Below are 25,078 nucleotides of genomic sequence, written 5' to 3'. Positions count from 1 at the left end.
ACAAAATGCCACTTACTGGTTATTTTGTATATTTTTATATGACTGTGGTGGCTCATACCAAGATTGTATTAACAAAAACTAGTTTGGGACTGCTATTTAATAGCTTAACCTCGAAGTGCCTACTGTTTATCAGTATTTGTCATATTCTTAAAAAAGAATTTGTATGTTAAGTAAAGGGGGACAGAACTTGTGTGTCAACAATTTTTGTGTAAACAAATGTATTATAATAGGCCTATATAATTCCTAAAAAGGTGGGTCGCGGCTTGATGACCATGGGGAAATGTGGGTCCCATGGCCAAACTATTCAAAACATCATTCAATGTTGTGATAATCGTAATTAATAATCACAATTACAATTTCAAGGGAATAATCGACAATTATCATTTTTGTCATAATCGTTCAGTCCTACTTTATTCAAATAAAATGTGAATGCATTTGACATTAATTGTTGTTTACTTGTTTGTTTATATCCATAATTAATTGATACCTGATTCCCTTACAAGAATTTTTGGCTAAAAAGTCACTGAATCAATTTCAGGTCACTGAATCGTTTCGGATCGTATCGTTCTAAATGAACCAATATTGTCCTTGAATCGTATCGACAACCACGAATCGCGATACGAATCGAATCGTTGTTAAAACTAATCGTTACACCCCTAATATTTACGGTGTGAAATTTACAAAATATCTTCATGGAACATGATCTTTACTTAATATCCTAATGATTTTTGGCATAAAAGACAAATAGATCATTTTGACCCGTACAATGTATTGTTGGCTATTGCCACAAATATACCCGTGCGACTCGTGACTGGTTTTGTCATCCAGGGTCACATATTTAATGAACTGTCATGACCCTGGTACAGACTGATTACAGAGTCACTGACTGGGTCCTCTTACGAGAGGTCTCTCGTACTGCGTAATATCTTACGCTAGGGGGAAAATCTCTTTTTAGATTAGATTTTAGATTCAACTTTATTGTCATTACACAAGTACAGGTACAAGGCAACGAAATGCAGTTTAGGTCTAACCAGAAGTGCAATAGCAGCAAGTGCAGGATATACAGTGGTTCATAAGTGCAGAACATGGATATGTACTGAATAAATATAGAGTTGAATACTATTATAAACAAAAATTTACAGATAGATTGTCCTATGAATATAATATACAGATAACTATTACTGTGAACAGAATTTACAGCTAGATATGTACTGAATATAATAATATACAGATGGCTATTACTATAAACATAATGTTTACAGATAGATATGTACTGAATATAATATACAGATGGCTGTTACTATAAACATAATTTTACAGATAGATATGTACTATGAATATATATACAGATGGCTGTTACTATAAACAGAATGTGAGCATAATATACAGATGGATATTACTATAAACAGAATTTTACAAATAGATATATGTATAAGTTAGGCTAATGAGCAGTATAACAATGGATTTAAAGTAGTGCAAATAAAGTTTGGACAGAAGCTATCCGAGTGAGTGCAGTGGAAAGTAATTGCATATTACAGTTAAGGTACGATATTGCAATGTATATATAACAGTCGGTACTGTAAATAAACAGTCGGCAGTGCAAATGAGCATATTCCAGTCAAGGTAGTAGTGCAAGATGCATATGTAAACAGTTGTTACTGTAATAACAGTCAGCAGTGCAAATGAACATTATAGTATTGCAAATAACAAAATGGAGGCAGGTGTGAGGAGGGAGAGGAGAGTCAATCAGTATATAAGGGGAGTGGGATCAATGAGGGTTAGAGTTTAATAAAGAGACAGCTCTGGGGAAAAAACTGTTCTTTAGTCTGCTGGTCCTGGTCCGGAGGCACCTGAAACGCCTGCCGGAAGGCAGGAGAGAAAACAGTCTGTGGGCTGGGTGAGAGGAGTCCTTAAGGATGCTGCGAGCTCGATGCAGACAGCGTTTCCTCTGGATGTGCTCGATGGCAGGTAGTGGAGTCCCAGTGATGCGCTGGGCGGTTTTCACCACCCGCTGCAGTGCCTTGCGCTCTGCAACAGAACAGCTCCCATACCACACTGTAGCACAGTTGGTCAGGATGCTTTCTATTGCACAGCGATAGAAGTTCACCAGGATAGTGGAGGAAAGCTGATTCTTCCTCAGTGTCCTCAGGAAGAAGAGGCGCTGGTGAGCCTTCTTGACCAGGCTGGAGGTGTTGGTTGTCCAGGTCATGTCCGCCGAGATGTGGGTCCCCAGGAACTTGAAACTGGAGACACGCTCAACAGCCATTCCATTGATGTGGATGGTGTCGTGTGTGCCTCTTGACACTTTCCTGAAGTCCACGATGAGCTCCTTCGTTTTGGTGGTGTTGAGGAGCTGGTTATTTTCGGTGCACCATGTGGCCAGGTGCTTGATCTCCTCCCTATAGGCAGTCTCATCGTTGTTGCTGATGAGACCAATCACCGTAGTGTCGTCCGCAAACTTGACGATGGAATTAGATCCGTACACAGGCTTGCAGTCGGAGGTGAAGAGGGAGTAGAGGAACGGGCTTAGCACACAGCCCTGTGGTACACCAGTGTTGAGTGTGATGGATGTGGAGCAGTTGGAGCCTGATCGAACATTCTGGGGTCTGTTGGTCAAGAAGTCCAAAATCCAGTTGCACATGGAGGTGTTGAAGCCCAGGTCTCCAAGTTTGGCTATTAACTTAGTTGGGATGACAGTGTTGAATGCTGAGCTGAAGTCAACAAACAGCATGCGTGCATAAGTGTTCTTATTGTCCAGATGTGTGAGCACAGAGTGCAGTGCCATGGAGACTGCATCCTCTGTGCTCCTATTGCTACGGTAGGCAAACTGGTGTGAGTCCAATGTGGATGGTAGAGAGTCTTTTAGGTGTGCCAGGACCAGCCGCTCAAAGCACTTCATTACGATGGGTGTGAGTGCTACAGGGCGGTAGTCATTAAGGCACTTCGGGCTGGAGTGTTTTGGCACTGGCACAATGGAAGTGCATTTAAAGCATGTTGGTACAGTTGCTTGGGCAAGAGACAGGTTGAAAATGTCTGTAAAAACCCCAGCGAGCTGCTCCGCACATGCCCTGAGTACGCGTCCAGGGATGTTGTCTGGTCCAGCAGCCTTGTGCGCGCTGATCCTGCTCAGTGCATTGCAGACATCTGTGGAGGAGAGTGTGATCGGTGGGTGGTCAGCTGAGGATTTGAGCTTGGTGGCAGTTTCTCTGTTGTCTCTTTCAAAGCGAGCATAAAAGTCATTTAGCTCGTTCAGGAAGTTGACATCAGTGGCTGCGGGGGTGGAGTGAGAGGGTTTGTAGTCACTGATGGCCTGAATGCCCTGCTACATGCGCCGAGGGTCAGCGTTGGAAAAGTGTCCCTCTATCTTAAGCTTGTAGCAGTGCTTGGCCTCTTTGATGCCCCTTTTCAGATTTGCTCTGGATGTGCTATAGGCTTGTGCATCTCCTGATCTGAAGGCAGTATTGCGTGTCTTCAATAGGAGTCGCACTTCCCTGTTCATCCATGGCTTCTGATTTGGGTATGTGGTGATCTGCTTCTGGGTTGTAACACTGTCAATGGTGGTATTAATATAATCCAGTACAGAGGAGGTGTAGCAGTCAATGTCCGTGTGAGAGCCACTGGTGGCTTGAGAAGCAAACATACTCCAGTCTGTGTGTAGAAACCTTTCCTGGAGTGAGAAATCTGCCCCCGCAGGCCACACCTTGATGGTCTTCACTGATGGCTTCACGCGATTGATCAGAGGTGCATATTTGGGGGTGAGGAACAAAGAAAGGTGATCTGACTGTCCCAAGTGGGGGAGGGGTGTCGCGACGTAAGCTTCAGCCATGTTTGTGTAAACATGGTCTAAGGTTTTGTTTCCTCTGGTGTGACAGGAAACATGCTGGTGAAATTTCGGTAGCACTGACTTTAAGTTTGAATGATTAAAATCACCCGCAACAATAAACGCAGCTTCCGGGTGAACGGTCTGTTGTTTACTGATGGCTGCGTGAAGTTCTTTCATAGCAAACTTGGCATCAGCATCCGGGGGAATATAGGCTGCAGTTATAATAGTGGAAGTGAACTCCCGCGGTAGATAAAACGGTCTACATTTAACCATGAGAAACTCAAGGTTAGCTGAACAATGTCTCCCAACAATAGCAGAGTTTGTGCACCAAGCTTTGTTAATGTAAATGCACAATCCACCACCTCTGGTCTTACCGGAGCCATGTAATGTTCTATCCGCCCGGAATGTATGGCGTCCCGCTAGCTCAATAGCGTTGTCCGGTATTCCGCTGTTTAACCATGTTTCCGTGAAAATTAGAACATTACAGTTCAAAAGTCTCTTGCTGTATGTGATGTTGAGTCGAATCTCCTCCATTTTGTTCAACAGCGACCGTACATTGGCAAGGAAAATGCTGGGTAAAGAGAGCCGGTGTGGTGTTAGCTTTAGCTTAGCTCTTAGTCCTCCGCGCTTCCCCCGCCTTTGTTTACGATCTCGCCGGCGCCTGCGAGCACTTCCGCCCGGCCGGGCAGAGTGCATAGCCTCGGGTGATCTGGCGATCTCAGGAAGGAGTCGAAGGTTGTCCATAAAACTGTCGGAAATTCGCAAACCAATATCCAAAAGCTCACCTTGGGTGTACGATGTTAAGGCACAACTGTTCTGGACGAACAGACCCGAAATGAGCAAGAAAAATACTGCTAAATTACAGAATCTGGAGAGACCGCGAGCCTCGCGATGTACTCGCGCCGCCATCTTGGATCTTTTCCGCAAGATATTGAAGCCAAAAATTATCCTTAATTTTGAAATAATGTAAAACGCGTTGTGGCAGCATGCAGACATAGGCAAGACGGCTTGCGCGCCTATTGGCTGCCCTGCGGCAACTGCAGCAGCCTATCGAGAGAGGCCCCTCGTATATCTCTATACAGCAGATATTTTCTGGCGCTGAAAAAAGACTGGGGTCTCAGACCCATCCTAGATCTAAGACAGCTGAACAGAGTGCTTTCGAAATGCCGGTTCAGAATGCTCACAACCAGGAAAATCCTCACGCAAATTCGCCAAGGGGATTGGTTTAGGCAATAGATCTGAAGGACGCGTATTTCCAAATACAAATAGCGTCACGTCACAGGCGATTTTTGAGATTCGCCTTCGAGGGCCAGGCATATCAATACACAGTCCTGCCGTTCGGCCTGTCCCTAGCACCCCGTACATTTACGATGTGCATGGACACGGCGCTTGCACCCCTGAAACTTCGGGGCATGCAAGTTTTGAACTACTTGGACGATTGGCTGATTCTAGCTCGATCACACTCAGAGCTCATAGAACACAGGACCTTATTACTCGAACACCTCGAGAATCTAGGTCTCAAAGTCAATTGGACGAAGAGTTCACTGTCTCCCAGTCAGAGAATATCTTTTCTGGGCACAGAACTGGACTCGCTGTCTATGACATCACAACTATCACCACAGCGCAGACTGAATATTCAGCGCATGACAAAATCCTTCTGCTGCGGCACTATAGTCCCGCTCAGAAAGTTTCAGAAAATGCTGGGTCTCATGGCTTCAGCATCATCAGTACTCCAGTAGGGTCTGCTTCGCATGCGCCCACTGCAGTTCTGGCTAAAAGTGCGAGTACCGCGTCGAGCGTGGACCTCCGGTCTTTTTTGCCTCAAGGTCGATCAAAAATGCGTCTCAGCTCTGAAATCTTGGAGAGTGACCGACTGGTACCGGTCAGGTGTAAGCCTGGGAACTTCCTCGAGTGTGAAGGTGGTGTCTACGGACGCCTCCACCTCGGGATGGGGAGCGCTGCTCGAGGGCAGACCATTCTGCGGCCAGTGGTCAGAACGGGAAAAGCTTCTACACATAAACTGCCTGGAGATGATGGCAGTCGACAACGCGCTGAGACGCTTTTGTCCCCAGATAAAAGGACACCACTTCTTGGTCCGTTCGGACAACATGTCGGTGGTGGCCTATATAAATCGCCAAGGAGGTATCAGGTCCCGAAACCTTTACAGGCTGACGGAGCGCCTCCTGGTCTGGGCCCAGCACAATCTGCGCTCGTTGAGAGCAGCGCATGTGCCAGGCCACCTGAATATGGGACCAGACAGACTGTCCAGGAACAATGTTCCAGCAGGAGAATGGTCTCTGCACCCGCAGACAGTCCAACTGCTGTGGAAGACGTTCGGCAGGTAGACCTGTTTGCGTCTCAGGAAAACGCTCACTGTCCGGAGTTTTTCTCCAAGAGCAGGGATGAGCAGGGATGCGGTAAAGGATTGCCTTTAACCGGCGAGGCTTACCGGGCCTGTGGGAAAGCTGCCTCTGCCATACACGCCATGGCGTTGTTGCAGGTCCATTAGGCCAAGGCATTAAAGGACCTGCACGACGGTGGTCACAACCCAGAAGTTCTGCGCGAACTTTCCACCGCGACGAACCTCACGCTTTGTGCGATGAAGGTTAAGGCATGGTCGGTGGGTTGTGCGATGTCCACACAAGGGTAAGAGACTCTCGGACGGGTGACCCGGAGATGGAGGGGATTGCTCTTCGGGAGACTGTGACCGCACCCCCGGAAGAGGGCTGGGTGGAGAATCTTGTGTTCTGTTTTGTTCAATCTGGTGCTTTGAGCACTTCAGAGCGCGCCCTTCGAGCCTTTGCAGTCAGCAGATTTAAATATTCTCTCTATAAAGACTTTATTGCTGGTTTCAATGGTCTCCATCAAGAGGGTAGGGGACCTGCAGGCATCTTCAGTCAACGAATCGGGCCTATAGTTCGTGCCGGGCAACGGCCACGTGGTACTAAGACCCTGGCCTGGCTATGTGCCCATGGTTCCAGGCTGCGAGCTCACTCAACAAAAAGTGTTGCATCCTCCTGGGCATTGATGTGGTGCCTCGCTAACAGTTATTTGTAGAGCTGCGGGCTGGGCGGCACCCAACACATTTGCTGGGTTCTATAGTATACGTGTAGCATTTTCTGTGGTGCTTTGGTAGGGGATTCCTGTTAGTCGGTCATCCGAGTGACTGACTAAATAGGGAACGTCTCGGTTACGTATGTAACCCTCGTTCCCTGAAGGAGGCAATGGAGACGTCGTGTCCCGTCGCCACATCTACTGTGCCCTGCTGGTCACCGGCTTGGCTCCTTAGCGAAAATCTTAAGATGCGATGCACCCTGTTGCCCATTATATGCGTGTGCTGTGATGCAGCGCAGCTGATGCAATTATCGCATGCCAATGTGCATGGGCTCGTTTTATTTACACTTGAAGTAGATTGGCCACTCTAGCGAGATTCCTATTTGTCGGTCATCCGACGTGACGTCTCCGTTCCCTGGGGTTATATACGAAACCGAGATGTTGTGTTGAGCTATTCCAATTACTTTTGTATGATTTGTTCATTGTCTGTAAATTCTGCCAATAAATCTTATTTGCGATGGGGGTGGGATAATTTAATTACAACTGTATATATATTCAGACTTATAACTATATATTCAATTTCATATAATTATTTCCTTTCAGGTTCAGGTTACTTTATTTGTACCCGTAGGTAGATTTGTTTTGCAATGTCAGAGTTATCCACACATTTTAGAAACAAACACAGACAATAGACTTAAGACAATATATAAACATCATAAACCAATAAATAAATAAAATAGCTAAATTTCATTGCTCTGTGACATCTGTGCATTTTGTTCCTCTGAACGATGGCTGCTGGAACAAAACTATTTTGATACCACTTTGTTCTGGGACTATAAACCTTCATCTAGAGGGATGAAGATGAAATTCACTGTGCAAAGGGTGTGAATCATCATTTAATACTGAGCCAGTTATCCGCTATAACTGCCTGGTGTACAGGGATACTGGGTTAAGCTGTGACGCACCAATCAGCTTACTAGACCATTTAACAATTTGATTTAGTTTCTGTTCTTTAAGAATAGGTTCCCAAACCATGACACCAAAGAGAAAGATAAGATTTATTGAATAAAAGCATGGTAGAATACGGCCATTAAGGTTTTGTCAATGTTAAAATAAGACTGGTGCCCCTTTTTGCACGCAGCTTCGCAATTTGCCTCAAAGTTCAGTTTTGAATCGATAATTGTCCGAAGATATTTGTAAGATTGGGTACATTCAACTGTCTGACCTTTAATGGATGTGACTTCATGCGTGTGGCCATGTTTTCTGAAATCAATGATCATAGTGTATGTTTGGTTTTAGATATGTTTAATTGAGGGTAGGACGTTTAGCCCTTCATAGTATGTTTATATATCCCATGTTTTTTGATAATTCGTTTGAAGAATGCGGTTGTCACTCCCATAAAATATTGAATGTGTGTACAGAATGGGATTAAGCACTAAAAGGTGAACTGACAACTGTTAATTTTTTCTTTTTTTTCTTACAGAAACGCAACTAAAATCACCATGTGCCGCTGTTTTCTGTTTGCCTCATCACTGGCTTGTTCTAATACTGGCACTAAGAACGTTTGTGATCATGCACACTATTGTATAAGGTGATGTTGCTGGTGATGCAGAGAAGGCAGTGTGTGTTGCATCAGTCTGAAGATGGACTGGGCTGCATCTCCCAGCATGCATTGTGTGCAAAGAGACCAATTCAGATGCTTGCACTTCCACACTTCAAGACCATATTTGATTAAAATACCTTTTTTTATTCATCTAGTTCATCAGCAGTCATGAATGGCAAGTCAATATCCTAAAACTTTGAAGAAAAGACTTTGGCTATTCCTGTTGACTGTATAAGTTTGTTTTAAATGTTTATAGCTGAAGGACTTTAGTTTATACTGTCAGATTTTAAGCTTTGAATGTTTCACAAAAAGTTCATGTTTGGTAAACCTGCACAACTTTGATACACAAGATTATAACATGCAAGAGGTGATGCTTGTGTGTAATTTTATTGAGATATTTGCATTTCCACAGAAAAGATTACATTGTCAATTATCAGTAAAGTTTGAAAGCAGTAGTTTATCTAAGCAGCCTTGAACTTCACATTGTAATACACATAGTATCCGTTGTTGTACATGTAAAGTTTCTGATCGGCAGGATTGTAGTCCAGGTACACATAAAAGTTCTGGAACTTCTCAAAGCGAATGCTAACGTGGCTTTCCTCGTTTTTATTGGTGTCATAAGTGTAAAAGATCTCCTCTGTTTGGGTATCTACTGACCTGGTCGCGTACAGAACGCCGCATATCATGAATGCGTTTGTGATTGACTGCTTGTATTCAGTGGTCTGCCAAACCTTCTCTACTTCAAATGTCTTCTCGTTGATCTTCCCTAAAACCAGGTTACCGTTCGATTCCTCTGTGGCGTACGTTACCCACAGGCCGGACTCATCGGCTGCGAAGTCCAGGTTCTGGTTGGCCGAGTAATGGTATGAGAATCTGGTGCTGGCCTTGGGAATAACCTTGCTCTGAGCTGTTAAACTGGTCATGTTGAACTTTGCCATACTAAAAGTGCTTCTGAACTGATAGTACAGGGTGTTTTCTCGCACAATGTAGTTGTTTCCAGTGCCTTGCCAATCATATTGATATCTGACGTAAAGCTCATGTTTCTTAAAGGCCTCTCTCATGATCAGCTTGTAGTAGTCTGAGTACTGTGTGATTTTAGTGACCAGAGTGTCCGTATAGCCGTAGTACCAGTACATGTTCTCAGAGCCAGGCAAGGGCTTGGAGTCTTTACCCCATCCTCCAAACTTGAAACCTCCGTTCAAGTCTGCATTTAGCTGGCTGACAACGGGTTTTCCAATCCTGAGAATGCCTCCATGCTTACAGGACCCTTGGAGATTTTAGACAAAAAAACTTTTATAATAACACTTAACACTTAATTTGTTAACATTAATGCATTAACTAAAATGTATAAATATTGTTGAAGAATTTGGTCAAATGAAACCTGACTGTAAATGTTTAATTGTAAAGTATAATTGACATTTAACCAGGCCGCAGGGGGTTAGGGGTTGCACAACTACTGATTTCTGCTAGTCGATTTCTTATCAAAACAATACTCGAGTTACTCGACTACTCGTGGTTCATGCTACTGTAAATGAAAAAACATGAAATTGTTCTTACCAATAAATATTAATTCATAGCCTAATGCAACAATTACATAAGTAAACTCTCAAAACATTATAATTATGACATTACACATCCGCGCTTTCCACGCGTTTTTAGACGCGATATGTGAACGGCCCCTTACACGTCATCCAAGATGTTCATGTCTTTTCTTTCTTCAGTCGAAAAGAAATGAGGTTTTTGAGGAAAACATTTTTCTCCATATGCAAGAATCCAAGATTTTGAAGTTGGACGAGAAAAAGGTTTTCGCCCTTCTACATTTTTGAACCGGAAAACGCGTGTCCTTCCAGTGTGATTCCAATGTGAAAGCTAAATTTTTTTTTTTGCTAATTGCCAATGGTTTGTCTAGATAAGACGCTTATTCCTCAGCTGGGATTGTGTCGAGACTTTGAAGCTGCACTGAAACTCACATTTGGACCTTCTACCCGTTGGACCCCATTGAAGTCACTATATGTAGAAAGTCCTGGAATGTTTTCCTCAAAAACCTTAATTTCTTTTCGACTGAAGCAAGAAAGACATGAACATCTTGGATGGCGTGGGGGGAGAGTAAATTATCAGGAAATTTTAATTCTGAAGTGAACTAATCCTTTTAAGGTTCAAAAGTTATTAGCATAAACATGAGTACAAGTTTGGTCAGCTAGTGGCGCTAGAGGGATTGAGTTAGAGACTCCAAATATGCTGTGGATAATGTTGAGACTGTCCTCTGTCTCTGTGCCAAATGTCATTACATTCCCTCAAGTGGTTCTATGGGCTGCCATAGACTAAAGATCAGAAGAACAAGAAGAATAAGAAAGTTCATGGATACAAGAGATGCCTACGCACGTTTTGTGTAATAAAATCAAAATAATAAAAACCTTCTTGTTACATGTATCATATACAACACTTCAAATAAGCCAATGGTGTATAATTTTCTCAGAAAATGAGTATTAGCCTACCTATTTGTGCATTAGAGTAGTCATCCTTATCATCCTGACATTTCTCCAGTTTCCGCTGAAGTTTGGCGAACTCGATGCGAATCACTTCTAAGTTGCTTCGGTCGTAGCTCTCCAGTTGGTCCACAATTAAACTCATATTGCGAATCTTACAAAAGAAAACAAATTAGAGTCATGCAAACACTATAATGCCATGTTTTGTGTAAGTGAAGGAAGTTTCACCTCTATGAAAAGACTCTCGAAGGCGGGTGAAGAGGAGTTTAGAGAAGTTTTCAGTTGCGTGACCAGAGCCTCAAACTCTCTGAGCTCAATGCGGAGGAGCTCAAACTCTAGTTTGATGTACTTGTCCGGTCCGCTCTCCAGATTCTCCACGCGAGCCGTCAGGTTGGAGAGCTGGCCGAGAAGAATGACTAGCTGGACTTTCAGACTGCTGACCTGAGCACATTAAATAGAATTACAAAAAATGAGACATAGATGATTAGCATAGGAAAATGCATTGATTTAATTGACTTTTAACAGCGAGATAGAGAATATCTTTAGTTGATGTCAACGGTTGTGTGTTCGATATAGGGCCGCAACGACGTGTCGACGTCATCGATTATGTCGTCACATTAATTATTTACGTTTAAATATCGAGTAATGGTGGCTTCTGCTCCTGCTCATGGTGAAAATGACAGACCACGATCATCCAAAGTATGGGAATTTTAAACTACGGCCGAACAGAAAGGTGCTTTGTTCACTATGCAAACTATGCCCCATTCGGCGACGATAAAATGGACTTTAATTTATAACTTCAGCTTAAATCTGTCAACTAAGCTTTCAGTGCATTTGCCAGTTTTTAAAAGTTGCGTATGCACATGTAGACTAGAGACCTGCAGTCCCGTTAGAAAACTAACAATATTTATATAGTTTTTACCTCTTGTACACAACCACGGCGCTTTCCGGCGCTTGCACAGACTAAGCCAGAACGCGCGCACACGTCACACACCAGGAAGCGCGCGCGCCCTCAGATCACTTGGACGTGGTTGTGTACAAGGTAAAAACGATATAAATACTGTTCGTTTTCTCACACAAACTGCTCGTTTCGTGTCTTAGGCCATCAATGTGTACTTACGATGGGGAATTGTTTAATTTGGACTTCTCTGTGCATGCTCTTTGAGGTGGTGACCATAGACCTGCATTATATGACTGACAGACAAGAACGGTTTGACCTAAAAATATCACAATTGAAACTACTGCGGAAACAAAGACACCTACATCTTGGATGCCCTTGAGGTAAGCTAAAACATACCAAAATTTAATTTAAAAGTGAACTATCCCTTTAATTGAGTAAATCATACTCCCACTACAGTAATTAATAACTACAGTAAACACATTTCCTAAATAGCCCTGTGACTGTATACATATAACATTTTATGAAATAGTACCATTAGTTAAAAATAAAGTTTAAAATGCTTCCTGTTCGCATATTTCATAATAAAATGACAATTACCCTTTCTGAAACACAATTTTTTTGTCATCATTCATAGATTTCATGTTAAAATAAAATACAGATGCACTACCCTCTTCAAAATACAGCTGATATATTGTTGTACTTATTATTTATTGGAAAGTTTGCCAATGGATAAATCAGCTAATCCCCCAAAAAATCATTAATCGGAAAAATAATCGTTAGATTAAACAACAACAAAAATAATCGTTAGATTAAACAACAACAAAAATAATCGTTATAATGCAGCCCTAGTTCGATCACAAACTCTTCTGTCAGTTGGTAGAACTCATCAAATCAAACAGATCCTCATCCTCAAAAAAACATAAAATAAAATAAACATTAACTGGAATAAAATTAAGGAAACATTTCTCATTTTCATTTAGTTTATAACTTGATGTACTAAAATAACTAAAACTGAACTGATAAAAACTATATAGACATTTAAAAAAATAAATACAATTAATTAAATCAAAACTTTAAATTAATAAAAATTCTAAAAGCATCTCAATGATGTTAAAGCTACAATATGTAAAAAAAATTGTTGATGACGCAGATGTTGATGACGCAGTGAAATGCGGAAACCGAGGATAGCGCGGATGTTGCGTCATTGACATGCAAAAAAAAATTCCGGGACGGGCTATTATTTAAAATTGGAGTTTCTCTGAAATAAAAAATCTTTGGAGACTTTTGGGATATTGTAAGTACACAACTGCAGGAAATATATCACACTGTGCAAGTGATTTTTGGATATTTTATTACAAAATTCTTACATATTAAAATAACACGTTGGGTTGAATACAAAATCCGCTTATCTAGACTATATAAACATAAATCTACCTTGCTGATGTGGAGTTTGATTTCTACAGAGAGCTGATTTGAGGACGTCTGTATTTGCTCCACACGGTCCGCTGGGAATGAAGTATCAGGCAGGAACACGTTGCAAACACACTGTCCAAACTCCCCGACGGAGCCGTCGACTCTGCCAGAGCCCCAGTCCTCTAGAGACTGGAAAAAACATTATGGGATTATTCATCTTAACGTTAAGATATGTTCGAAAATCGAATCTTTGGAAATGGTTCAGCAATGAATCAAAACTGAGATAGTGAGTGTCAGAGTGACTCTTAGTCTCTTACCAGCCATGTGTGAGCAGGGGCCGCGAGCAGGAGCACGAGCAGCAGGAGATCCATCATGTGTCCAAATATGTTTCTCTTTCTCAGCTACGGTCTTATATGCAGCATGTTATCAGAACTAATCTACAGCACCTGTCTTATTCTCATGACAGTTGTGTTTGACATCCAATGGATGTACGATGACGTTTCTCATTAAGACATATACACATGTCATGTTTGCTTAATACGTTGTACGTGTTTTATTGTTAGATTATCATAAAAGACATAGTCATAATCGACCTGAGAGGAAACATTGTTTGCCAAACCTGGAGAAAGTTCATGGATTACTGTAATAACATGCCATCACAATGACTGAGTGCTGGTGTGATGCAGACCTCAGTCTGTCCGCCTTTCTGTGTGTCCATCTATTCATCCGTCCATGCTAAAAAAATGCAATAAACTCTTTGGAGTGTCTAATAAAAAGCAGCATAACTGCTAACACACAATATTTTTTAAATAAAAAAGAAATTTATTTTAGGGGTGGTCTTGATAGAGTTAAATTTAAGTTTTTTTTTTATTTTATTTTTTTATGTGGATCAATTCAATAAAAAAAGTTATCGCAGGGAATGTGCTTTTCTAAATTATAAGGTGATTCTGATTTTTCACTTGCAAAAAAGAAAAACAATTTCAGCAATATTCTGTAGTAAAAGTATACATATTGCCTTAAGTATACAACTCGACGACTGAGCAATCTCGGAATGTGAATGGAACGAAGCGACCTCAGATGCTTCTGACTCCATGGGAGGAGATGACGGGCAAGTTGGGACATGTGACAGAAGCCTAGACCCTTTTTGATGATTGATGTACGCAGCGGCCGCAGTGCGGACCAGTACAAGCTCACCTAGTAGCGGCTGTTTGAAGCGGCCCAGGTGGGGGCCCATCCACATAACCGAAACTGCATGCCCGTTGTACGTGGCACCACAGCCGGTGGTGGAGGCATATGTGAAGACAACAGCATGGCTGGACACTTGCTCTAGGGCAGGGGTCGGGAACCTTTTTTGACCAAAGAGACATTTTTTTTCATTTTTGGATAATGCATTTTTCCAAAAGAGCCACAGTAGAAAAAAAAATATATATATATAATTAAAGACGTGCTTTTTTTTCAATAAAAATGTCAATTATTAGGTCCATAGACAAATAAAAACAAACAAATATTCAGCAAACAATATATAAGTTGCAATATGGAATTAATTGTGCAGGGCTTTCACTGTGAGGTTGAGTTACCAAGTGATGAGCATAAATCCTCTTTTGTGTGCGTGTGTGTGTGTGAGAGAGAGAGTGAATGCACACAGTAGGCCTACTATCTGCTGTGTTTACGTGAATACTCGACTTGGCATTTTTATATATTTCTGTGTTTATTTGGCCGTTTAGGAGCGCAACCGAAGACAAAGGCTACCATGCTTGTCCGTGTTGCGCTCGGAGCGCGCGCACAGCATCCTGTCAGTAGAATTCAGTTCTCTTTCGAATTCTGCTTTTAATGTTTATTTTCAATATAAAGCACATCCTGTTCTTTTCTTTCTCATTCATTCATGTTTTGTTATTAATAACTTTAAACAGAATCGTCAACTGAAATCTGCGCGTATTATCAAAAATACGACACATTTATAGGACATAAAGGGTCTCTGCGGCAAAAGTGAAAGTACTAGCGGGTGAAATGTCTCTTTGCGCACCAAAGCACCCGTTTCAATAAAATGATATATTAAAGTTTATAAAGCCTACTTTTACATTTTCGCTGCTGTTCTAGAATGTTTTTCGCCAGCTTGAATCCCAGTGCAGGAGCTGTAGGTTACCACAGAAACGTAAGCGGTTAGTTGATTGCTGTGGTGACTCGAGTCGTGACACTGGCGAACAGCACTGAACACGCACTTTTGCCGGTACAACTTTAATATTATTATTATCATAAACTTTTCATTAACTTCAGTAGGCTGTACTACAACAAGGGAATTGTAATTGGCTGCTTTTTCTGCAGAGAGCCGATCTCTGTTGATGTGTTTTAATTGTTTCATCGATGGTTTGTTGGTAAAGGGTGAGAGACCTCGCGAGCCACATGATTTTTGCCATAGAGCCAGATGTGGCTTGCGAGCCATAGGTTCCCGACCACTGCTCTAGGGAAACTCCTGCCTGTAGAAACAAAGGGTCTGACCAGTGGCTGAAGGGGCTCAGCAGACTTGCAGGGTACACTTCACCCCTGAGAGGATCATGAGAGGAAAATTTTTGTCATTTCATTTTTTTGGCAGCAATATGCTTCCATATTGCCAAAGTTCTTCAGGCACATCTTGGAAGGCGGCACGGGGGTGGGGCAATGCCATTTACCCCCAATGCAACAGCCCAGGAAAGCATGGATGTCAACTCAGAGTCTGATTCAGCATGAGCACACCATTATAGTGGGAAGCTCAGCATCACCTTCATCTCCAGAACGTAACAGCCCTCTCTCCCAATGCAGTGATTGACATCTGATCCTCTGCTGGAGCCCAGAATTAAATGCTGGGTCACCCATGAGAAGGATGATCCGGAAGCTTCACAGCTTGCAATGCGGTAGAGGAGGGAGGGGCCCATGGAGATGTAAGTCCTCACTGTAATCCTCAGGTCACCCTGGCTATTCGCCGAAGTAGTCCTCTTCTGAAGCCCAGGGGGAGTATTACAGAAAATGTCTTAAGTCTTAAGTTAAGATATGACAAGTTAATTTAGGATTTTTCACAAATTCTTATTGCAGAAGCAAATCTTAAGTTGATTTAAGATTCGTATCCTATCTTACAAAATCTCATCTTATCTGTAGTTAGGAAATCTTAAACCCCTCCATCGAGTTGGGTAATCAACTCTCAGGTCTGTTATCAAGCAACCTACGATGCACAAACAGCTGCTGTGTGAAGTAAAATGGAAAAACTCTAGAGATTAAAATGAAGAAACAAAATAAGTGGTTGTAACGAAGGTATGTTGTTGTGTGAAGGAGGCGGGAACCGGCAAACATTTAACCACTTTAATAATCATAAAATAATAAAAAACAGAACGAAAGTAAAGGCAGCAGCCCCTCACAGCCGTCTGCCACACACACAAACTAAACAAAACATAAAATAAAATAACATAAATAGTCCAGGCCTGGTCCTCTCTCGTCGCTCCTCCTTTTATGCTTCCGAAGCGTTGCGCAGGTGTTGCTCATCATCAATCACGCCACCGGCCTGCTTGCCACAGGGGTGCTTTTTTCATTAAATTGAAAAAAGTTGTGACACTATATTAGGGCCAAGAGAAATACATAAATATACTTTATTTTACCAATGTGAGGAAGACATTGAATGTTAGATAATGTGTAAAATATGTATAGGGATGATTTAATTGGTTTCAGGCCCTAGTTGAATTTCTCTGTCCTTTTTGTATGTGGGACTTTTATGTTTGGTGGAGAAACATCCTGTAGTAGGCAAAATGGTCTTTTATTTTGACAGGAGAGCACCTAGGGGAAGGAAGGCCTTCTTTAAGAGAAATGGCCAAGCAAGTTGAGAAAAGAGGCATGTGAGTTGATCCTGTTTGAATCAAACGGATTGGTGTTTTTTTAGCCTTCTCCTTTGAAGTCGCTTATGGATTAATTTCCCATCGAGATTCAAGAGAAGACTTGGTTTTTTGGGGTGTTTTTGCTATTTCATCACGTTTGGAGGATTATTATCATTTTTTGGACATTTTGATTCGTTTTTTGGGGCTCAAGGACTAAGGATTCACACATAAGGACAATACTTCTCAAGCACGGACTATTTGATCAAGGACTCTCGGATAAGTGTCATTTTTTCTGATTTGACTATTGAGTTATCAATATACTTTGTTGGTTAACCTGCTTATGTCTATCTTTGACTGATTACAAGTGTTGATTCAGTTATTCACCTTATTCATTAATGCCTTGTGAGAACCCTGAACTTTTAAGTGACTACTGGTTTAGTTAAATTGCAAGTCCAGTTTGTTACAAAGTTAATTTTTCAATTTAATGAAAAATTAAAGAGAACACCTCTCCAAAGTGCCAGACGCCATCGATTCTGAGCATTTGCCCACTCAAGTCGGTTACAATGATGAACTGCAGTCAGGTCGAGACCCTGATGAGGACGACGAGCATGCAGATGAGCTTCCCTGAGACGGTTTCTGACAGGTTGTGCAGAAATTCTTTGGTTATGCAAACCGATTGTTGCAGCAGCTGTCCGGGTGGTTGGTCTCAGACGATCTTGGAGGTGAAGATGCTGGATGTGTAGGTCCTGGGCTGGTGTGGTTACACGTGGTCTGCGTTTATGAGGCCGGTTGGATAGACAGCCAAATTCTCTGAAACGCCTTTGGTCGAGAAATGAACATTCAATTCACGGGCAACAGCTCTGGTGGACATTCCTGCAGTCAGCATGCCAATTGCACGTTCCATCAAAACTTGCGACATCTGTGGCATTGTGCTGTGTGATAAAACTGCACATTTTAGAGTGGCCTTTTATTGTGGCCAGCCTAAGGCACACCTGTGCAGTAATCATACTGTCTAATCAGCCTCTTGATATGCCACACCTGTGAGTTGTTTATATATACACTCACCTAAAGGATTATTAGGAACACCATACTAATACTGTGTTTGACCCCCTTTCGCCTTCAGAACTGCCTTAATTCTACGTGGCATTGATTCAACAAGGTGCTGAAAGCATTCTTTAAAAATGTTGGCCCATATTGATAGGATAGCATCTTGCAGTTGATGGAGATTTGTGGGATGCACATCCAGGGCACAAAGCTCCCGTTCCACCACATCCCAAAGATGCTCTATTGGGTTGAGATCTGGTGACTGTGGGGGCCATTTTAGTACAGTGAACTCATTGTCATGTTCAAGAAACCAATTTGAAATGATTCGAGCTTTGTGACATGGTGCATTATCCTGCTGGAAGTAGCCATCAGAGGATGGGTACATGGTGGTCATAAAGGGATGGACATGGTCAGAAACAATGCTCAGGTAGGCCGTGGCATTTAAACGATGCCCAATTGGCACTAAGGGGCCTAAAGTGTGCCAAGAAAACATCACCCACACCATTACACCAGCCACCAGCCTGCACAGTGGTAACAAGGCATGATGGATCCATGTTCTCATTCTGTTTATGCCAAATTCTGACTCTACCATCTGAATGTCTCAACAGAAATCGAGACTCATCAGACCAGGCAACATTTTTCCAGTCTTCAACTGTCCAATTTTGGTGAGCTCGTGCAAATTGTAGCCTCTTTTTCCTATTTGTAGTGGAGATGAGTGGTACCCGGTGGGGTCTTCTGCTGTTGTAGCCCATCCGCCTCAAGGTTTGTGTGTTGTGGCTTCACAAATGCTTTGCTGCATACCTCGGTTGTAACGAGTGGTTATTTCAGTCAAAGTTGCTCTTCTATCAGCTTGAATCAGTCGGCCCATTCTCCTCTGACCTCTAGCATCAACAAGGCATTTTCGCCCACAGGACTGCCACATACTGGATGTTTGTCCCTTTTCACACCATTCTTTGTTAACCCTAGAAATGGTTGTGCGTGAAAATCCCAGTAACTGAGCAGATTGTGAAATACTCAGACCGGCCCATCTGGCACCAACAACCATGCCACGCTCAAAATTGCTTAAATCACCTTTCTTTCCCATTCTGACATTCAGTTTGGAGTTCAGGAGATTGTCTTGACCAGGACCACACCCCTAAATGCATTGAAGCAACTGCCATGTGATTGGTTGATTAGATAATTGCATTAATGAGAAATTGAACAGGTGTTCCTAATAATCCTTTAGGTGAGTGTATATAAAAAGTTGATTGGATTGGATTTTTGCTGCTGCATCCTTCTCACCTTTTTTTTACCCCTGACCAGTTTTCATGCCTGAGATCTCTTGCATGGTTTATTGCAATTTTAATAACTTATCAAGCACGTTTTGCCTTTTATTTAGTCATTCACCCAAGTTTCTTTATCGCTTAAACGCGTCAGTTAGGCTACTTTAAGCAGTCATGGCACAATGCATTGACGGTTGTAAGATTTCAGAAAGCAACGAGTGAAAATTAAATATTAATCTTCACTGCGGTGACTATCCGGTTGCATTTTAAGACCTTTGAAACGTGGATTTAAGACATTTTAATGCTTATTTTTACGTAAAAAGTCTTACATTTGTTAAAGGATATGTGGACACAATGGATATGTGTCCTTTGCTCCTGCACATTTCAATAACCTTATCAGATGGGTTTGGATGAGTGTGCATGCGGACATGTGCATCTGTATATGTTTTTGACTGTACAATGTCCTGATCAGCGTTAAAACCAAACTTTCCACACAGTTATACATTTACCACATGGCAGGTAAAATTGTTGTGCCGAAGCAAATTTACCCTCATAACATGTATCATACAGGGTACAATATAAAATCTTTTGTTTCTATGTAATATTAGGGTTGCATTTGTAGTGGCGTAGTGATATCTTCGTAATTATCATTCGGGAATGGTCCAACTGTTAATCAGTATATTGCATGATTGAGCATTTATGAGTATCAAAAGACTTCCATTCAAGAATTCTGTTTAGAATTCCACTCCTGAAGATGCATTGATCACAAAAACTTATATTTACAATGGTAAATTAATCATGACTCTGCATAGTTTGAAGAAGATTGAGAAATTATAAGGAATTCAAAGACAAAAATGAATTAAGCACAGTTATTGATTAGCATAAGAAGAAATCTCACTTATATCATAATGCTCATAACAGTTTATTAAACAAAGTGAAATACAGCACATTCATTGCTGTTCTGTTTTTGACAGCTTAATAAAATATTCTAAATTCTCAGGTCAGTCGCCAATCAAGAGTTTATCTCTTGAGCCCTCACGGTTGAACCAAACATGATAGCTGACGTAATAACCATTAGTGTACATGTAAAGTTTCTGATCGGTGGGGTTGTAGTCCAGGTAAACATAGGAGTCCTGGAACTTCTCAAAGGGAACACTAACATAGCTTTCCTTTTCTGTGCGAGTGTCAAAGGTGTAAAAGATCTCTTCAGTTTTAGAGTCTACAGACCGTGTGGCATACATAACCCCACACACCATAAAAGTGTTTCCTACAGATGGTTTGAAAACACTGGTCTCCCAAACCTTCTCTACCTCAAATGTCTCCTCTTTGATCTTCCCTAAAACCAGTTTACCCTTCGATTCCTCTGTGGCGTATGTTACCCACAGGCCGGACTCATCGGCTGCGAAGTCCAGATTCTGGTTGGCCGAGTAATGGTATGAGAATCTGGTGCTGGCCTTGGGAATAACCTTGTACTGAGCTGTTGCACTAGTCATGTTGAACTTTGCCATACCAAAAGTGCTTCTGAACTGATAGTACAGGGTGTTTTCTCGCACAATGTAGTTGTTTCCAGTGCCTTGCCAATCATATTGATATCTGACGTAAAGCTCATGTTTCTTAAAGACCTGTCTCATGATCAGCTTGTAGTAGTCTGAGTACTGTGTGATTTTAGTGACCAGAGTGTCTGTATAGCCGTAGTACCAGTACATGTTCTCAGAGCCAGGCAAGGGCTTGGAGTCTTTACCCCATCCTCCATACTTGAAACCTCCATTCAAGTCTGCGTTTAGTTGGCTGATGATGGGTTTGCTGATTCTTCTAATTCCACTGTGATTGCAGATTCCTGTTAAAACATGTAAATGAGTTAATAAATTGTTCAAGACGGGTACACATTCAGTATTTTGATACAGAAAGACTTACCAATGTTGGGGTTAAAGATTTCATTATGGCGTATCTCACACGCCTCTAGTTTCTGCTGAAGAATTAAATATTCTCGACGTGTCACAAGAACCAGGTTCTTGTCGTAGGTGATCTCCAATTGAGTCAGCACAGAAACCACGACACTGATCTGTTTTCATCAAAAAGAAAATTTGATCAAGTTAATCTCAAGCCAAATGCAGGAAATCACCCAGAATAGTCCACCACAGAGTTCACATGCATGCAATTATGCAATTTTATAGTCTCCAATTCACCTCAAGTCTTTGGTTTGTTGAACACCCAGCAACACTTTCTTAGAGAACATGCAAACTCAACCTATTTTGTTGATCCTGGAACAACATTCCTGTCTTAAAATTGTATCCTAACCATATCCCTATCCTAAACCTAACCATAACTCATCACTTAAATCAGAGGGAAATGATAGGTGAATAATAATGATGTAGAAGCACCTAGCCTCATGCAGGTTTGCAGGAAACCTCATGCAGGTTTGCGCTGCACAACATCAGGAAGATCAGGCCTTTCCTAACTGAGCACGCAACACAACTCCTCGTCCAGGCCCTGGTCATTTCTAGGCTTGACTACTGCAATGCTCTTCTGGCCGGACTTCCAGCATGTGCAACCAAACCTCTTCAGATGATCCAGAATGCTGCAGCTCGTCTTGTCTTCAACGAGCCCAAGAGGGCCCACGTCACTCCTCTGTTAATCTCTCTGCACTGGCTACCTCTCGCTGCTCGCATCAAGTTCAAGGCATTGACGCTTGCTTACAGATCTATCACACGCTCAGCTCCCTCCTACTTTCACTCACTCCTACGAGCCTACATCCCTACCAGACGCCTACGATCAATCAACGAGCGACGTCTCGTGGTTCCATCACAGAAAGCCACAAAATCACTTTCCAGATCATTCTCATTCACAGTTCCATGCTGGTGGAACACTCTCCCCACCCTCATCCGGAATGCAGAATCCCTGACAACATTCAAAAAACAGCTGAAAACCCATCTCTTCCATGAGCACCTAAACTAAAAAAAAAATATAAAAATAAATAAATAAAAAAAACCTTTCCCTTAAAACCCCACTTATCATGCTTATGCTACTCTGAATAATGCCTGAACTTCGTATTCTGAACACTTCTTGCGTTGTTGTTGTTTTTTGCCTCTTCATGATGACTCGCTTAATTTAGTCCTGATTTGTAAGTCGCTTTGGATAAAAGCGTCTGCTAAATGACTAAATGTAAATGTAAATGTAGCCCTGTTTGTAAGCCTAAATTGTAAAATCGTCCCTCAAATATGATAATTTTTTTGGAAAGTTGTTCCAGGGTCAACCAAGATGTTGATCCAGGAACACGTTGTATTTGGTCAAATCACGTTCACCTAATACAGAAAGGCCTCTTGAGCCAAGCAGGAATAAAACGGGACTTTCTTGCTGGACGCAGCAGTGCTACCCACTGAGCCACCGCTTGAGAACTAGAAACTCAAAAAGACCAATTTTGATTGTTGGCTGAGCAAAGACTCGCCTGGACATTGGCAAGAGTTTGAAGGTTAAATACCCTGCTGAAAAGACCAGCATGAATCTCCATGCCAGACTGGTTTTGATTGGTGTTTTTTGTACTAGTGTAGCTGTTTAACCAGCTTTGCTATGCTGTAACACCAGTTAGCTGGTGAAGATTAGTTTGTGGCTGTAGCTTGAAATCTACGGGAAAAGTTAGTTGAAAAATTTGGTCTTTTTTTTTAAAAGAATCAAACTCAAGCTTTTACAAAAGCTGTAGGTTTGCTTTGTCAACCCATCCATTTTTTTTAAGTGCAGTTTATGCTGACTGATCAGAGGTTCAGAAAGTTTCACCTGTTCGCGTATGGTTATAAGCACGGCAGAGGTGGCTTGTATAGACGCCTGCAGTTCCACAATTAGAGCCTCCACTTGCATGATCTTGATTTTCACCTCCTCCAAGTGGAGCTCACTGTAGGAGTCGGGGTCATTCTCCATCAGCTTGATCAGCACTGTCAGGTTTGTTATCTTTGCCACGTAGATGCTTAGTTTAACCTCGTAAGTCTCCACCTGTACAAGAACCGTTAAAGAACCATTAAAGCATCTGCATGTTACTTCAGTTTAGTCTCATGAGTTATTGAGATTGTACCAAACCTTGCTAATCTCTATCTCCAGTTTGTGGTTGATCTCAACTGCTGTGCTCTCCAGCGAGATGAGCTCTCCGGTTGGAAATGTGCTGTTGGGCAGGAAAGCCTCACATCTACATTCTCCACTGGGATCTCCACTGCCCTCAGTCCAGAGACTCTGTGCCAACAGAAGAGAGGTGAAAGCCATCAGCCTTTCTCCTCTTCAACATCAGTTTGCATTCATGTATTTGTTAATTAAAGAGATTTACATTGCATTCAAGGAATTCATCTTATTAGTTAATGCCTTCACTGGGAATCAAACCCATGACCTTGGTGTTGCTGGTGCCTTGCTCTACTGCAGGCATGACAAAATAATACCAGCTCTGACCCATTCAAGTTCTAAGTCCCAATCTGTTCGTCATATAAAGCGATCAAGTCTCTTCAGAACATTAGGACTAAACCACTTGATTCATGTGTACTTTTTGAAGCAACAAATGGTAGTTGCTTAGACTGTCAATGGAGGGGCAAAAATCTCTCAATTTCATTTCAAATATCTTCATTTGTGTTCAGAAGATGGGCGAAAATTTTACGGGTTTGGAACGACGAGGGTAATTGATGACAATTATGGGTGAACTAACCCTTTATGGCTTTACAAGATTCAGTACCAAAACTACATTGCACTGATCTTTAATTCATTTTCAGGTATCTGAGATATTCCAATTTAAAATCTATGAGTGAGCATGGTTTCTCTGCTGTCTCCTACACTGTAATCATTTTATATTGATAAACCATTCAAATCTCATCTTAAGACCTACTTTTCATTTAGCTGCTGAGTCAAAGCAATGACAATGGGATCAGTAAGTATCATGTATCCTCTGCTTACTGTTAATTTATCTGTAAAGAACTTTCAGATTTTGCTGCTTTCAAACATCAAGAAATAAACTGCACTCACCCCCTCGACCACAGCAGACCTGAAGAGGACGAAATAAAGAAGTGTGACGATCATTGTGCATCAGTTAGTTGTGTTGCAGGAACAGAGTTCTCTGGCTTTTAAAGACCATCTTATCGTATATGCCATAAACAGCATCTGGATTTTTCACAGCATTATTGTCTGACAAATGCCATTTATTTTATGGATTTAAGGCAGTGGGTATAAACTTGAAACTGAGAGGGGAAAAAACAGGTGTGTTTTCACATGAAATATGTCATCAGCAGTTCAGGACAAGACTCGGCTGTGTTGTGTAATTTAGATAAACTAGCACTTAAGAAGGAATGATGTAAAGAAACACTTACGGATGTTTGTTATCATCAGGTCACCCAAATTATTATTGAGAAATAGGATATTAGAATAAAACGGTTTTCTCTTAATTTATAAAAAAAAGTTTACCAACAATCTATAAGCAAAATTAACTAAGGTCCCAAATAAGCAAGACACTATTGAGTAACTTAATTTGGGCTTAATCTGCAACCCTGTAAATATTTTGAGCAATAAATCATAACCGGCAATTTCTTTTCAATTTATACTGATATCAGCTATAATTTGAAATAGACAAATAAATTGTATGTGTATCCTGGTGCTTTGTATGCTACGTTAAAGTGGCATTTAGAAAATTACT

General features: G+C 41.6%; 2 protein-coding genes across 2 annotated transcripts; both read right to left on the bottom strand.

Moving 5' to 3' along the window:
- Positions 1 to 8,855: 8,855 nt before the first annotated feature.
- Positions 8,856 to 13,751, bottom strand: LOC311280807 (olfactomedin-4-like). The gene is made up of 5 exons (XM_084393258.1): positions 13,598 to 13,751; positions 13,302 to 13,469; positions 11,195 to 11,407; positions 10,976 to 11,120; positions 8,856 to 9,747 (listed from the first exon to the last, which is right to left on the bottom strand). Exons 1-5 carry the CDS (start codon positions 13,652 to 13,654, stop codon positions 8,942 to 8,944), a joined length of 1,389 nt encoding a protein of 462 aa, XP_084249384.1. The 5' UTR covers positions 13,655 to 13,751; the 3' UTR covers positions 8,856 to 8,941.
- A 6,657-nt stretch (positions 13,752 to 20,408) lies between these two features.
- Positions 20,409 to 24,538, bottom strand: olfm4.1 (olfactomedin 4, tandem duplicate 1). Its single transcript, XM_084392831.1, has 5 exons — positions 24,415 to 24,538; positions 23,491 to 23,640; positions 23,194 to 23,406; positions 21,337 to 21,484; positions 20,409 to 21,259 (listed from the first exon to the last, which is right to left on the bottom strand). The coding sequence occupies exons 1-5, from the start codon at positions 24,466 to 24,468 to the stop codon at positions 20,424 to 20,426; spliced, it is 1,401 nt and encodes a 466-aa protein (XP_084248957.1). The 5' UTR covers positions 24,469 to 24,538; the 3' UTR covers positions 20,409 to 20,423.
- Positions 24,539 to 25,078: the final 540 nt, after the last annotated feature.

This window comes from Rutilus rutilus (genome assembly GCF_951802725.1).
Source record: "Rutilus rutilus genome assembly, chromosome: 21".
In the NCBI taxonomy this organism is placed as follows: Eukaryota; Metazoa; Chordata; class Actinopteri; order Cypriniformes; family Leuciscidae; genus Rutilus; species Rutilus rutilus.
Note: the sequence above shows the minus strand (reverse complement) of the source record. Positions and strands in the feature narration are given on the sequence as shown.

Coding starts and splice junctions, on each gene's coding strand:
- LOC311280807 (XM_084393258.1), bottom strand. CDS start 13,654: ATGATGGATCTCCTGCTGCTCGTGCTCCTGCTCGCGGCCCCTGCTCAC. Junction 13,470..13,597: donor CCCCTGCTCACACATGGCTG/GTAAGAGACTAA, acceptor TGTTTTTTCCAG/TCTCTAGAGGACTGGGGCTC. Junction 11,408..13,301: donor TCAAACTCCACATCAGCAAG/GTAGATTTATGT, acceptor TAATGTGCTCAG/GTCAGCAGTCTGAAAGTCCA.
- olfm4.1 (XM_084392831.1), bottom strand. CDS start 24,468: ATGATCGTCACACTTCTTTATTTCGTCCTCTTCAGGTCTGCTGTGGTC. Junction 23,407..23,490: donor TGGAGATAGAGATTAGCAAG/GTTTGGTACAAT, acceptor GTTCTTGTACAG/GTGGAGACTTACGAGGTTAA. Junction 21,260..21,336: donor AATCTTTAACCCCAACATTG/GTAAGTCTTTCT, acceptor ATGTTTTAACAG/GAATCTGCAATCACAGTGGA.